Source organism: Daphnia magna, linkage group LG2 (assembly GCF_020631705.1).
Source record: "Daphnia magna isolate NIES linkage group LG2, ASM2063170v1.1, whole genome shotgun sequence".
Lineage (NCBI taxonomy): Eukaryota > Metazoa > Arthropoda > Branchiopoda > Diplostraca > Daphniidae > Daphnia > Daphnia magna.
Genome location: NC_059183.1, coordinates 165,295 through 178,541, shown reverse-complemented (window position 1 = coordinate 178,541; position 13,247 = coordinate 165,295). Strand labels below are relative to the sequence as shown.

The window sequence follows — 13,247 nt, the reverse complement described above, 5'->3', positions numbered from 1 at the left end:
TACGTTACGTTTGACGTTACATTATTTGCGCCTTTAGCCATTCCGACGTTGGCCGACGGCCCTTGGTGCATTTCCTTGGTGTACGGCCGCAATTTGAGCGACAACCGCGTCACCGTCTTTGTTTGTCCGCCGCTCGTTGCTCGCCATTGGGCCTCCTTTTTCCAAGTGGCCCTTCAGGCCGTCCGCAGGCAACAAAACGGCGGCGATCGTCGACTCTTTTGGCTCAAAGAGCAATACCTTCAACTCTATTACATGTAAGTCGTTTAATTTTGCCACAACCGAATGACGTTCACGTTCTCTCGATGTTGGTCAAGGAACGGCGTGTGCAGCGGACCGAGGCAGTCAGACGTTCTCAAACTGTTTGGCGGAAGGGACGTGTTCCAGCAGCATCTCGCCCAGTCGGCTGGTCTTGGGGGTGGCAGTCTGGCCACGGCTGAGATGGCTGGCCGTGCAAGTCCGGCCTCTGCGCACAAGAAGAAACGTTCCATCGCCGGAATCGCCCTGGTCAAAGACAAGACCCTGCTCAGCTACCCCAGTTCGCCCGTCTCGGTCGCTGCAGCAGCAGGGGCCACCACGAGCGCCAACAGCGACGCCTGCTTGCCGTGCATGACCAGCCCGAAGAACCGGAGGCTGGAATGGGCGTCGGCCAACAACGAAACAACCGAAAGCTTCGGCTCGTCCGACAGCCTGGATATGCTGCCCGGCGTCCAGCGAACGCAACCACGGACCAACACCCTTGCCAGCCACCCTAGCGCTAGCGCTAGCGCAGCAGCAGCCGCGGGAGCGAGCGAATTTTCCAGCCAAAATTACTTGCTGCCCGCGAGGAACGACACGAAACGATTGACTTTCCCGGAGACGGTCAGTCTGTTCCAGTCGTTCAACATCGGCATGCGCAAGGATTTGATGGACCTGTTTTGCGAGTGGTCCATTCCAACGCCGGCCAACATCAAGTCGGGGGGCGGTTGTCCATCGACGGGTGGTGCAAGGTTGGCCGCGCCCACCAACGGCAACATGTTCCACGAACTGTCAACAGCTCTGGGACGAGTCATCACCACCACCAGTTTGATGCAGTTCATGGAGACGCAGCAGCACGAATCGTGTTCGTTGGAATCGGCCAAGGAGCTGATTCTGCGCTTTGAAACGGATGCGCTTCTACGTCGCAGCGGTCCGTTCCTGTCCTACGAAGGATTCGCCGCGTTCATGAACGACGCGGCCAATTTCGCCTTCCGCAGCGAACACTTGACACCGAACGAGGAGGACATGCACTACCCGTTGGCGCATTATTACATCGCCTCATCGCACAACACTTACCTGACGGGCCATCAGCTCAAAGGTGCGCCGGCCTTTTCTTTTTTTCCAATTACCGGCCCTCTTTTCAATTTTCATTTATTCCGGTTAATCAAATCCTCCGATTCACCTGTTGCAGGTGAATCGTCAGTCGAGTTGTACAGCCAGGTGTTGTTGACGGGCTGTCGTTGCGTCGAGCTGGACTGCTGGGATGGCGACGATGGACAGCCCATGATCTACCACGGGCACACGTTGACAACTAAGATCCCCTTCCGGTCGGTAGTGGAGGCCATCCATCGCTCGGCATTCGTCACGTCGCCTTACCCGGTCATCCTGTCGGTGGAGAATCACTGCTCGGTCCAGCAACAAGCCAAAATGGCTCAGATTTTCCAGTACGTCTTTGGAGATCGTTTAGTGTCGCGTTTCCTCTTTGATTCGGATTTCTCCGACGAGCCTCGGCTGCCCAGTCCCAGTCAGCTCCGCTATCGGATCGTCTTGAAGAACAAGAAATGGCACACGGAAATCCCGCCAATGGTGGCCAGTCTTCCGTCCACGGTCAACGTCGTCAACGTCGTCAACGGGCAAAACAAAGTTCTTCCAGGACGGCCCAGGACGGTAACCGAAGCCAGGTAGAACAAATCGGCCCACACTCTTCTCCATTATTTTGCTCTGCCAGTTCAATTTGTTTTGTTTTCTTTTCTTCCCAAAAAAATAAAAAATCCTATTGCAGACCTTGTCCAGCAAGAGCTGGAAGCGTAGCCTCGTCCACAGTTAGCGGGGCCGGCTCGTTGAGTGGCGACGTCAGCGACAACAACGAAGACGACGACGGAGATCAGATGGATTACCCAACTCGAACGCAAACAGCCGGCGATCATTTCGGAACGGCCGTCGCTGCTGCCGGAAGCAGCAGTTACGGCGGATCGTCTGAAGCGTCCGCACCTGGCACTCCTCAATTAGCCAATTGGAACAACACTCACACGCCGACGCATCGGGCCAGCTCCGACACGGAGAAGAGAAGGAGGCGGCCGGCATCGGTTCCGCTGCGCAAATCGCTTTCGCAAGGCGGAGTTCCCGAAGCCGATCAAGTCCATCTCCCGCGAGGAGGACCAGCAGCAGCAGCAGCTAATGGCGGAAGCACGTGCAGTCCGGGCAGCCTGGAAGAAGATTTATTGAATGACAGTGGCCAAAGCGGCGGTTCCAAAGTGAACAGCAAGAAATCGGCCAACGTCGGCGGCAGTCAAATTGCCAAGGAGCTGTCCGATTTAGTCAACTATTGCCAGGCCACTAAATTCAGAGGTCTGCGCTGTTTGCCTTCGACTTCCGTCGCTATCCGCCAAGTTAGCGGTCCGCTCAAGGTAAACATTATCTTTTCACTTTTTCACTTTTTTGGGGTTTTTTCCAACGTTTTCTTCTTTTCTGTTTTTTCTTCTTAATGAATCGATTCAGTTAGGGGCGTCTCCGCAAACGTCCAACTTGTCGCGCAAGTGTCGCCATCCGGTTTTTGAATGTTGTTCCATCAACGAAACGACGGCCAAGAAATTATGTCGCAAACAGGCCACGTCGATTCTGTACCACACGGAAACGCAATTGTTGAGGACGTACCCCGCCGGAATGCGGATCGATTCGTCCAATTTCAATCCGGTTCTCTTCTGGTCGTTTGGCATCCAAATGGTGGCGCTCAACTACCAAACGGAAGACGCTGCCCTTCACCTGAACACGGCCCTTTTCGAACAAATGGGCCGCTGTGGCTATGTCCTGAAGCCGGCCCTGATGCGGGACCGCACTCACGTCATGTACCGACGCTTCAACCCGTGGGGCAAAGAGTTCGACGGCCTTCACGTCCTCCACGTGAAACTGACGCTCATATCGGGCCAGTACGTTTGCCCAGCCAATCCGTCGGCTGGCAGTCCGCTGTTGGATGTCGAGATTGTTGGCATTCCGGCCGATTGCGTCAAACACAAATCCAAAATGGTCCAACGCAACGGAATCAATCCCGTTTTTCACGACAAATTTGAATTCACCGTCCTCTTTCGTGATTTGGCCTTCCTTCGGCTGACCGTGACCGACGTGGCCTCCAATCACGTTACGGCCCAGAGAGTCATACCCGTCAATTACCTGAGGCCGGGCTATCGGCACGTCCGCCTGAACAACACGCAGAACCAGCCGTTGCCGCTCTCTTCGCTCTTCATCCACACCAAGTTCGAAGAGGAAGGATACGACGTCGTTCATGCAAGTGCCAAACCGACCCTTCCATCGTTGAATGTGCCGCTTATCCCGGGCAACGAGCTGGACTCGTCCGCTGCTGATGAAGACCGAAGCCCCACAGCGCTCACCAGTCCCAGTCAGGAGGAGAATCCGGACGGGGGAGGAGGAGGAGGAGCCGTCAAACGGCGGATGTTCTTCCTCATCATTTACGGTGTCCAGAACGTGGGCGGTGCAGGAGCGCAGGCCACGGCTCCCAGCCGGAACGAGGAGGAGCCCTACGTGATCCTCAAAGTGACGCAAGATTGCACGTCCGAAACGGTCATACGCAAAGCGCTGAGTAAGCTTCCGCCGACGGCCAGTGGAGCCTCCGTCCCCCTTCAATTGCACGACTATCTCCTGCTGGAAGAAGTCAATCGCGGATGGGAAGCATCGGACAAACTCCTTCCGCCTTTACAAAGGATTTTGGATGCCCAAGAGCGACCGCTGGAAGCGCAGGCCAAATGGCGAGGTGAGGGCCGTTTCATTCTACGCCGCATCGGCGACGATCCCAGTTCCAGGGCGTGGCTTTCGTCCATCCTCAATTCCAACCAGAAAATGAAATCCCGCAAGGTATAATTTAAAATTGGGCTTTGGCCCAGCACAAAGTTAAGGCTTTCGTCCTAATTGTTTCGTCAATTTCCGAAAACAGATCAGTAAAGTGGCCGTCCGTCCGGAATCGTGCAAAGTGGAATTGAAAGAACGCGGCCGTTTAGAGGACGAAGACTCTGGTGATGAAGACGACAACGACGAAGACGAGGATGACGACGACGTCGGACTAGCCGAGGAGGAGGAAGAAGAGGAAGAAGAAACGTTTCTCGTCTGCGTTCACAATGTCTCGCCCGAGATTCCTTACGCCATTCTCAAGGGCCGTGTGACGGACACAGCCAAAGACATTCTCCTGCAGGCGCTGCTCAAGGTACAAAACCTGTTCGGTTTCCTTCCTCATGTCGGCCGATGGTGGTGTGCTTTTTTTTTAAATCTTCAAATGAAATTGAATTAGGCGAGAAAACCGCACGAACTGGAGCGTTACGTCCTGGTGGAAGAACGCGACTTGGGCCCGTCTTTGGGCCGGCATCGTCGTGTCCTTCGCGACGATGACAACGTGCACCAAGTTCAGGCCAGATGGACCACATTGGGTCGGTTTGTTGCTGTTGAAAGAGGCAGGATAAGGGCGCGCAACGGAAACGTTGACTGGAACGACAAAGTTGGTCCAACGACGCCCGATATGAACAGGAACAAAACGGGTGCAATGCTGCGAGCGTCTCTGTTCACCAGACGATTGCAGCAGAGCACGAAAAACTCGAAACTGCAGGTACGTCTCTCAGTCTCTGCTACCTGTGTCGTCCAAGGAGCGAAACAAACGTTAGTTTTTTTTTTTGCATTTTTCACAGGTGAAGGAGATGTACAGCGACCCGGGATTGGGCCACAGTGGCAGATCTCGTGAGCGGATTCGATCGGATTCGAGTTTAGCACGCGACGCAGTTCAACCGACCAGCAGCAGCAGCAATGTCCATCAAATGAAAAGTCCGTCTTCGCGGGACACGCTCAGCAGCCTGGAACAATTTTCACCTCAACGAACGGCGTATTCCGAAGGTGAATGGAATGCCGACGACACAGACGCCGAAGCCGACAATGGCGGAGCAGGAGGCAACCAAGTGGATTGGGAATTGCGCTCCACCGTGGCCAAATTGAAGAAAATGTCGCTGCGAACGTTCCGTCTCTGGCGATGAAAGACGACCACAATCAAGTAACTAACACAATACAACTTTTTAATTAGATCTCACGCCGCCCCTCCTTGTGTATAAACATCGTCGCCAATTCACCAGTCTTAATCATAGGAACAAAGTCTCTTTACATCCATCGAGTCCTATTGACTTGCCCGTGGAATGTAGCGCTCCCTTTTTTGATACTGTCTACATCCACAACACACCATCTTTGTTAGTTCGAATGTTTGTTCCAGTTGCTTTTATCATTTAAAAATAAAAAAAAACACACGTTTCTAATAAGTTGGTGATTCTAGTCCATTTGTCTAATTGACCTCTTTTCTTGGTCCTGTACATATTTCTTTCGTCGATGGACTTTGATATTGCTGATTCGTGCACCAAATGTTTTCTTGATTTTCGTCGATTTCTATTGCGCGAAACATTTGAAGAGAACATTTTTTTCCCCCTCCCCCATCTTATTTGCCAGGTGATTCCGTGATTTCCCTTCAGCGTCAATCACGGAACCCGTGGGAGGAAATCCAAGGCCGTAACTGGATTGGGTTTCCTTCTTCTAGCAACCTGAGCAAACATATCCAAATCAGTTAAAACTGTACAATCCGATATTGTTCATAATTCTTCCCCAATCTTTGACTGGCCCAATGACCCCCTTTTGTCGTCATTTTGACATGAACAATTGTGTTATGTCTGCAAGCTGTAAAACTTATTGACAAGAACGTCCAAAATAATAAGCTGATTCAAATGTCGCTATCGTATCTTACTATGTAAATCTCTCAGTGAGTTTCTATAGTAATAAAATCGGTTTGCTAGCCAACGGGTTTAGGCTAAATCCATTTTCTATTCATAAAAATTTACCTTGTTATTGCAGCGTTTTTGTTTTGTTTTTGCTTTTCTTGAGAATTGAGAAAAGCGCCATTTCAGTTACTTTATTATGGACAACCCCTATTCTCTACTGCATCGCCATCTGGTGACAATCTAATTAGGCAGATCAAATTCAAACTGATCGCGGTAAAAGCACTTTGATTCCATTTTATTTGAAAATTTACGTAATTTAAAGAAAAACAAATATTTTGTTCGAAATCAGCGTTCGATTTAGGTTATAGCAAGTTAGGTTTCATCAACTTCTAAATCAAAATTTTAAGCCCTACTATTTTTTTTTAAAGAAAAAGTCGGGTTAGTAAAGTGTATTTGAATAACTCATAATTATGATAAAAATTTAACGCTGAATGCGCGAAAAATATTTGTTTTCTCATCAAGCAGGTTGTTTTTTTAATAAATGTGATCAAGGAAAGGGCAAGGCGTTACTGGCGCGTCAACACTCAACACTGCCACTGCAGTAGTGCAATTGCCCAACACTCTTTCGTTGCAATAATTTTTACCAACTAGATGGCGTTGCTGTTCCGCCATCATGGCTGCTGATAGTTTAGAAGGAGAAAAAGGTGCGTCACCTGTGATTCTTAACTTTATTTATTCTATAACGTCTTTTAACTTGTTTAGTATTCCGTCATTGTGTGTGCAACTGTGCATTGAAAGGATAACACTTCATGCATGTTACCTTTTGAGGTAACACAGTTTCCTTTGTCATCAGCTGTAGAAGCCACTGTACCAGAGAATTTGGCATCATTCTCTAGTTCATACGAAGGTGGTGAAATTAAAAGCTCAATGGGCACTGATACTGAAGAAAAGTCAACAATCATCAACATTCTTTTGACTTGGACATCTACATCCAATTCTATATTGTTTATTACCTCATAGTCTCATGTTTTAGATTAATATAAAGAAATCTCAAACTGTCATTTGTGCGGATGACTAGAGTGTCTCATTTTGGTATCATTAATAGCCTATATTTCTTTTATTTCATCATAGTGATACTATTTCTTACCATAGAACTATGGGACCTTCATCTTCAAATGCCTTCATCTGTTTCCTGTCTGTGGTGCAATGTAGGCTATGCTGTGGTCTTCGTCACCTCACTCCTTTAGCCAACCAACATGCATGGATTCTAATGCCATCATCTGGTCATGGTATTATGGTTCTAAAACTAAGGGGTGTTCTGAATTTGAAAATGTAATTTCCTATTGCAGAATAGCAAAATGTTCATCTTTGTTTCTTTTGCAAATTTTCCATCTGAAATCAATCGTGCAGTCTGGGCTCGCTTATGGAATTATTAAGCTAGGTATGCTAGTATCGCATTATCAATTACGTTAGTAATGTAATTTATCTATTCGTGGTTTAGGTAGCGTCCATCTAAACTGATAGAGGGCACCGGCGGCATCCCGGATTAAGGACCCGAAAAAAATCCATGTTCGCTGGCTTACATTATCGTAGAACGCCGTGATTGTTGTGGTATTGCTTTTTTGTTGTTGTGTACTAGTTAACCCGAGGGCTGCTATCCCGTTTTCTCCCATAGTCTGGATTGTACCAAACTTACCACATCACCAAACCCAAGAGTGTACATGATGAAGAACTGGCAAGTCTTTTTGGGACCAGTTGTTGAATCTGTGAAAGGTCTTCATTCAGAAAATTTACGTGGATGGAGATGTGGCATTTTTAAGAAAGTAGTTTCTCGTCACCACTGTTTGCTGTTTCGTCCCGAAGATAAAAGTTTAAAATTTTTATAAATTAAAGTGTATATCTGGGCTCCCTTCTTTTCTGTGGCCCCGTTTCCCCTTGACTTATGATAAGCCCGTAGGGGGTCATGCCCCTACTGTGATCAGCAGCAAAGGTTGTGAGTGCGCTGTCCGGAAAGGGGACGTGGGGGTCCTCAAGTTCTATGAGATCATTTGAGGGCGAAGAGGCTACCCACAAATCCGAATTAACGGTTAATCGCTCACGTAAAAGCTTGTCCGAAACCTTCGCTCTTCTTCCGGCTTCTCTTAGCCACCCACTGGGTAATCTCCCCGGTGAATCAACTGAGGTAGTGTCTCCCCCTACCTTGGTTGATACTAAAGGTTATACATCAATACAAAATTGTAAAACAAACTTTTCAAAAGTTTTTCCTTGAAATTTCGTCTATGATGTGGGTTTACAGGTTTCTCATTCACCGAGTTCATTGTGGCAACTGATTCTCATTGGTTCAACAGTTTTGCGTGATTTATAGAAATTTCATTTATGCATGTGCATTAACATGTTTACCCTTGACTAACTAAGTCAACTGATTTTAATTTCTGTGTTAACTTTCTGTTGACTTGTATTATTAACGTATACACTGTTTGAAAGTGTTTTATTGAGTTTAGTTTATCTGAATAATTTACATTTCATTTCAGTTTGACTATGTAAGGAATCGAACCTTTACTTTACAGCATGCCTGGCCGAAGCTCAACCATTGAGCCATGAGTCACATTATTAACTTCTCTGTTTCGCTTTGTCATTTAAGGTGTGGTTACATTTAGGTGTAAGTTTACATAGTTTATATTATGTACACTTAGAATTATATTGTTAAATGGAAATTTTCAATGTAAATGAAATATTTTTAACTTTGCAGACTGTTTGACAGTTTGAGTGGCATGTTCAGAGCTGCCATTTTACTAAGCTAAACTACACATGAGCATGGTAGATATTACAAAATAGCAAGGCTATACATTGGAATCAAACTTAACAACTGTGACTTAACTACTAATTTGACTATATTCAATAAACATGCCTAAACTTAAATTCAAGAATACACAGGTTTGCTATTTGTTGTTTCATAATGCTTGTATTGATCTTTTCACAGACTACAAATACCCCTGCAGTCAACCACAACAGTGCTGCAATTGGTTGTCATAAGTTAGATAACTACGATATAACTACAAGAGCCTGATGAAGAGTTTTTACAAGGAAAAGGTTCAAAACATTTTATGAGAGCAATCTCTTTCAATTCCCTACAATTATCAATATACATATGGGAAACATGTAGCAAGGCTTAAAAAAACTATAATCAATCAAATGAGAACTTCATGTGTTTAGTAGTCCTTTTCATCATGCATCATTAAAGTCTCTTTCCATTTTGGAAAGGGATCTTGGTTTCTCATAAACCCACAAAAAAGTTTTGTTTCACTACCAACATTGTTAAACATTGGACAATAAAAGCAAGGCCTGTAGAATGAGGAATCAGAAGATCAGTATGGTTAAACACTTGACTTGTCCCTTGTCAAATCGGTAGAAAAAACACTTATTTTGCTTCTTTACTGCCATTTAAATTGTAAAAACCAATTTTCTTTTAATAATTCTGACTTACGTGATTACGTCAACGCGTCTCCTGAAGCAGATTAACTATTTCCAAAGCAGACGAACTCTTGACAAACTCAATTTTGCCCATTGTTTCGATAAGTACTGTCACTGGCATCGCCATCTAGTAGAAAATCCGGTTAAAAAATAAGCCCGACAAAATAAGTCCAACTTTTCCTTTTCTTTTTCTAGAAAAAATGTTGCTATAAACTTGCATGATTTGGATTCAAAATTCAATCGAAAATTTCAAAAATTTAGTGTAGTTAGTCAAAGTGGTTGCGATAAAACCACTTTGATTTCGTTTTATTCAAAAACTTCCTAATGTGTGGGAAAAGTAATATTCTATTCGTGAAACAGCGATTAATTTTTTAAAAGAGCAAATTAAGTTTTCGTCGAATTCCAAGTCAAAATTCTAGGCCTAGTTTTTTACAAAAATGTCGGGCTTACTTCGCTTTTGGAGAGGTGGGAGGGTTTCAAGTTTGGTTTCAAAGTGGGTGGTGGCTTAACCCCTACTGCATATTTTCAAGAAATCTAGGAGAGAAATAACGAATCATTTTCATGATAATGTCAGCTGTGCTGTCAGCTGTTCCATTTTGCATGGCGTCGGACCTGAGGATGGTAGCTCAAATTAACGTCTCCCTTCTTAAAATTTCACCGTCGATTTCGTGTGTTTGACCTGGATCTTGAGAATGAAACCCATGCTAAGTTGTGAAAGGTATTATGGCAAAAATGTCTGTCATAGAATAATTGTACCACACATTCTAAATTACTTAAATTAGGAGCATGGTTTGACTTCACCAGCATGTTTTTCATCTCCGTTAGGCAAATACACCCATCTTGGTACCAAAAGTGCTACATAAAGAAAGTAGTTCTTTAAAATGTTTTTGCAGGTGAGATTAAGTGATGTTGCAATTTATCGTTAACAGTTTAAATTTTGTAATTGTACTTTCAGGTCTTTTGGATGTACCTGATATGCTGTGGTGGCCGCAGAATCATTCTTTGACAGAAAGGAATGCCATCAATGTTTTGTTTTCAATGTAATAAAATAATTCCAATATCATTCTTGCTTTAGTGAATTATAAGCTAACATGCAAGAAAAAAGAGAAGTTCAAGATGGTCTTATTCTTTACACTTCTTACTGATCAGTCAAGTTAATTACATTGTGAAAGTCATTGAAAAACTTGAATATACAAGAATTGCCAACTTTGACTTGAAGATATATTAGTTTTTGTTTTCAGAAAAAAAATGCTGTAACTAAATGTGTTCGTTGGATTGTAAAGAGATGTTTACTTGCATTCTTGATTGACAGTTGGAGATTTAGTGGAACAAGTAGGTAGAATAAGTTATCAAATTAGAAGTTTTTACTTTCAGAAAACATTATATATTGTAAAGTGAAATACAAAACAAGAAAATTTTAGAATAAATATTTTTATTGTCCCGCCTCCGCCCAACAATTCCACCACTATTTTACATAACACATCATACAAATTAAAATACATGTTAACACATACACAAATATACATACACTTATACTAAGTTAACCCGTTGGCTGCCAGGCCATGCAACCCGTAGGTTGCTTAAACTACAGTTGCTACGCATCACGTCAGAAGGATCGCGAAAAAGGTGGGACTTGTCCGAAGACAAGTCCGGGCTGGCACGGTGATAGAAACCATTCCGGGAATGCACACCCCAGGAATCTATCACCGCACCGACAAAGAGAAGTCCCTACTGGTGCATTGCCTACGGCGCCTAAAGGCAGAAAGCCTTTAGGCGCGGCGACTGTTCCCCCCATGGCATAGACCAGGGGCAGAACAGCGCCCAGTCCCTACAAGCTAAAAAAAAAATGGGACGCAAACGGGGTGGCAGCCAACGGGTTAACTTACACACTACAATGCAAATCAAAACAATACCAAAGCGACGTTCCATGGTGACCTCTCTCCATCGCCGTAGGCTGTCTGCTGAGAAGCACTCTTTTCGGTCCTCTTTTCCGCGTTACTAGGCCATGGATTTTTTCTATTAAACCACAAAGATATTGGTATTTTAAAATTTCACGATGCAATATAGAATAGAACTTACGGATACATGGATCGTAGATGGCAATGGGACGAAGACTGCGATGAGGCGAAGGCAACAGCGTAGATGAAGACGGCGATGATGCGAAGGCGACAGCGTTGATGAAGACGGCGATGAGGCGAAGGCGACAGCGTAGATGAAGACGGCGATGAGGCGAAGGCGACAGCGTAGATGAAGACGGCGATGAGGCGAAGGCGACAGCGTAGATGAAGACGGCGATGAGGCAAAGACGTCAAAGAAGACAGCGATGAGGTGAAGACAAAAACAGCCGGAAGATCAAGAAATATAGTTCTAAACAGATGAAATGAGGAAAGAAAAAATAAGCATTCTTAGGTGGAAAATAAAATTTTTCCGAAATAACGATGAAAAACACAGCTTAACTTACGCATGTGATCCTGGGGCGAAACTGCAGAAATTTTCAGAACAGCAGTGTTTCACAGATGGAAGATTAATATTTGCAGTCCTATCACAGGATTTTATGTTACAGAACATCAATGCTCCACAACACGGAAACTTAAAATACCAATTGGTAGATATAGTCTCAAAGCCTATGCAGGTTTATAGCTGGCTTAGTAATGGTGAGGACCCGGCTTCTGGAAACGTGATGGATTGGTAGATGTTTGATGACGTTTGGTTATGGAATATTTGACTGTTTGATGATGGAAACGTGGATGTTTCCCAACACATATGACTATGCTGCAATCAACGGATGAAAAATAATGGTAAACTGTAGAGCGACCAAATAAACAGTGTCAGACTTAGGAGATTGTTTTCTAGTTTTACGAAATTGTGTTATAGTACACCTACCTACAGTGTCAGCATCCCTTGTGTGTTTAGGGTCATGATCTTGATAGCAATGAAAGTACTATGCCTAGTACACAGTGGCAAACCGAATGTGAATCCTCTCACTGGATAATAGGATGATGACGAGTGGCAGTCATAGCTTGCCCAAAATCATCTGGTTGCTAACTTTCTCAGATGACAAGGTCAACTGTTTATGAAGGGAAAAAATCAATGTGAATGTTTGCCACCCAATACATACAGAACAATGGATTCACTCAATTGAAAATTACGTACTGTTAATTTTTTGCTAAAAGTATTCTTTGAAATACAAAATTTAGGGGACGTAACAAACGTATGTAAACGCACTCACTTCCATATCACATGGCAATTAACGATGACTAAATTTTTCAAGTAGTCGGATTTTCAACCACTAGATGTTCCTTGGTTATAGAGTTCAAATTAGATTAATAGAATTCCAATCGAAATTTCGAGTCCGACAAAGATAAGCCCGACTTTTTATTTATTTTTTTTTTTTCAAAAGGTAGTCTTCGAGTTTGGTTTTACAGTGGCTTAATTAGTGAGGTCCTTTTCGCTAACAACACCTTGCTTTAATTTATTGATAAAATAGCTGGTTTAACGAGAAAACCAATAGCGTAATCGAAATCAGCGTTCAATTTTAAGTGTGCCGTATGAATTTTGTTAATTCCAAGAAATGTCTTTTTTTGCATATTTTGACATAAGTGGACACAAATGTTGTGGAACAAAATAAACTTGATTTTCGTGATTTTCATTCAATTCTGAAACGAAATCATGTATTTTAAGCTAAATTTGAAATTTGGCCAAAAACGAAAAATTGGGAAGGGTATAGCCTTTCCACTTTTGTCAAAAACTGCAAAAAACGATATATCTTGTAATTCGCCAAAAATCACC

At 44.2% G+C, this 13,247-nt stretch overlaps 2 protein-coding genes and 2 long non-coding RNA genes across 9 annotated transcripts in view; 3 read left to right on the top strand and 1 right to left on the bottom strand.

Annotated features, from left to right (window-relative positions):
* The window catches only part of LOC116915328, a 30,280-nt gene extending 24,214 nt beyond the window's left edge, over positions 1-6,066 (top strand). The window contains exons 18-25 of the mRNA XM_032920407.2: positions 38-254; positions 315-1,333; positions 1,427-1,916; positions 2,018-2,642; positions 2,734-4,101; positions 4,181-4,447; positions 4,532-4,843; positions 4,923-6,066. Of these exons, the coding sequence (XP_032776298.2) occupies positions 38-254; positions 315-1,333; positions 1,427-1,916; positions 2,018-2,642; positions 2,734-4,101; positions 4,181-4,447; positions 4,532-4,843; positions 4,923-5,261 (4,637 nt within the window). The 3' untranslated portion in view covers positions 5,262-6,066. The remainder of the gene's footprint in view (positions 1-37; positions 255-314; positions 1,334-1,426; positions 1,917-2,017; positions 2,643-2,733; positions 4,102-4,180; positions 4,448-4,531; positions 4,844-4,922) is intronic.
* A 633-nt stretch (positions 6,067-6,699) lies between these two features.
* On the top strand, positions 6,700-7,973 carry LOC116915573. 2 transcript variants are annotated; one of them, XR_004390140.2, is made up of 5 exons: positions 6,700-7,079; positions 7,140-7,276; positions 7,337-7,428; positions 7,489-7,598; positions 7,663-7,973. It is a non-coding gene; the product is annotated as an uncharacterized LOC116915573 (long non-coding RNA). The 2 variants fall into 2 exon arrangements; XR_006643269.1 differs by having other exon boundaries at positions 6,717-6,815.
* A 1,955-nt stretch (positions 7,974-9,928) lies between these two features.
* LOC116915546 lies at positions 9,929-10,670 on the top strand. Its single transcript, XR_004390055.2, has 3 exons — positions 9,929-10,176; positions 10,241-10,351; positions 10,414-10,670. It is a non-coding gene; the product is annotated as an uncharacterized LOC116915546 (long non-coding RNA).
* A 257-nt stretch (positions 10,671-10,927) lies between these two features.
* On the bottom strand, positions 10,928-12,772 carry LOC116915560. 5 transcript variants are annotated; one of them, XR_004390108.2, is made up of 6 exons: positions 12,612-12,757; positions 12,342-12,525; positions 12,058-12,261; positions 11,920-11,997; positions 11,538-11,825; positions 10,928-11,474 (listed from the first exon to the last, which is right to left on the bottom strand). XR_004390108.2 is itself a non-coding variant. In XM_045169372.1 (5 exons), exons 3-5 carry the CDS (start codon positions 12,024-12,026, stop codon positions 11,360-11,362), a joined length of 510 nt encoding a protein of 169 aa, XP_045025307.1. In that variant the 5' UTR covers positions 12,027-12,230; positions 12,342-12,525; positions 12,612-12,772; the 3' UTR covers positions 10,928-11,359. The 5 variants fall into 5 exon arrangements, 4 of the variants coding, with proteins under 4 accessions (XP_045025307.1, XP_045025308.1, XP_045025309.1 ...); XM_045169372.1 differs by having other exon boundaries at positions 11,920-12,230; positions 12,612-12,772; XM_045169373.1 differs by having other exon boundaries at positions 11,920-12,261; positions 12,346-12,525; positions 12,612-12,772.
* Positions 12,773-13,247: the final 475 nt, after the last annotated feature.

Bases quoted from the DNA above. Each gene is read 5' to 3' on its own strand.
- LOC116915560 (XM_045169372.1), bottom strand. From the start codon at position 12,026: ATGTTCTGTAACATAAAATCCTGTGATAGGACTGCAAATATTAATCTT. The intron at 11,826-11,919 runs GTAAGTTAAGCT...TCATCTGTTTAG, and splicing joins TTCGCCCCAGGATCACATGC to AACTATATTTCTTGATCTTC. The intron at 11,475-11,537 runs GTAAGTTCTATT...GTGGTTTAATAG, and splicing joins CATCTACGATCCATGTATCC to AAAAAATCCATGGCCTAGTA.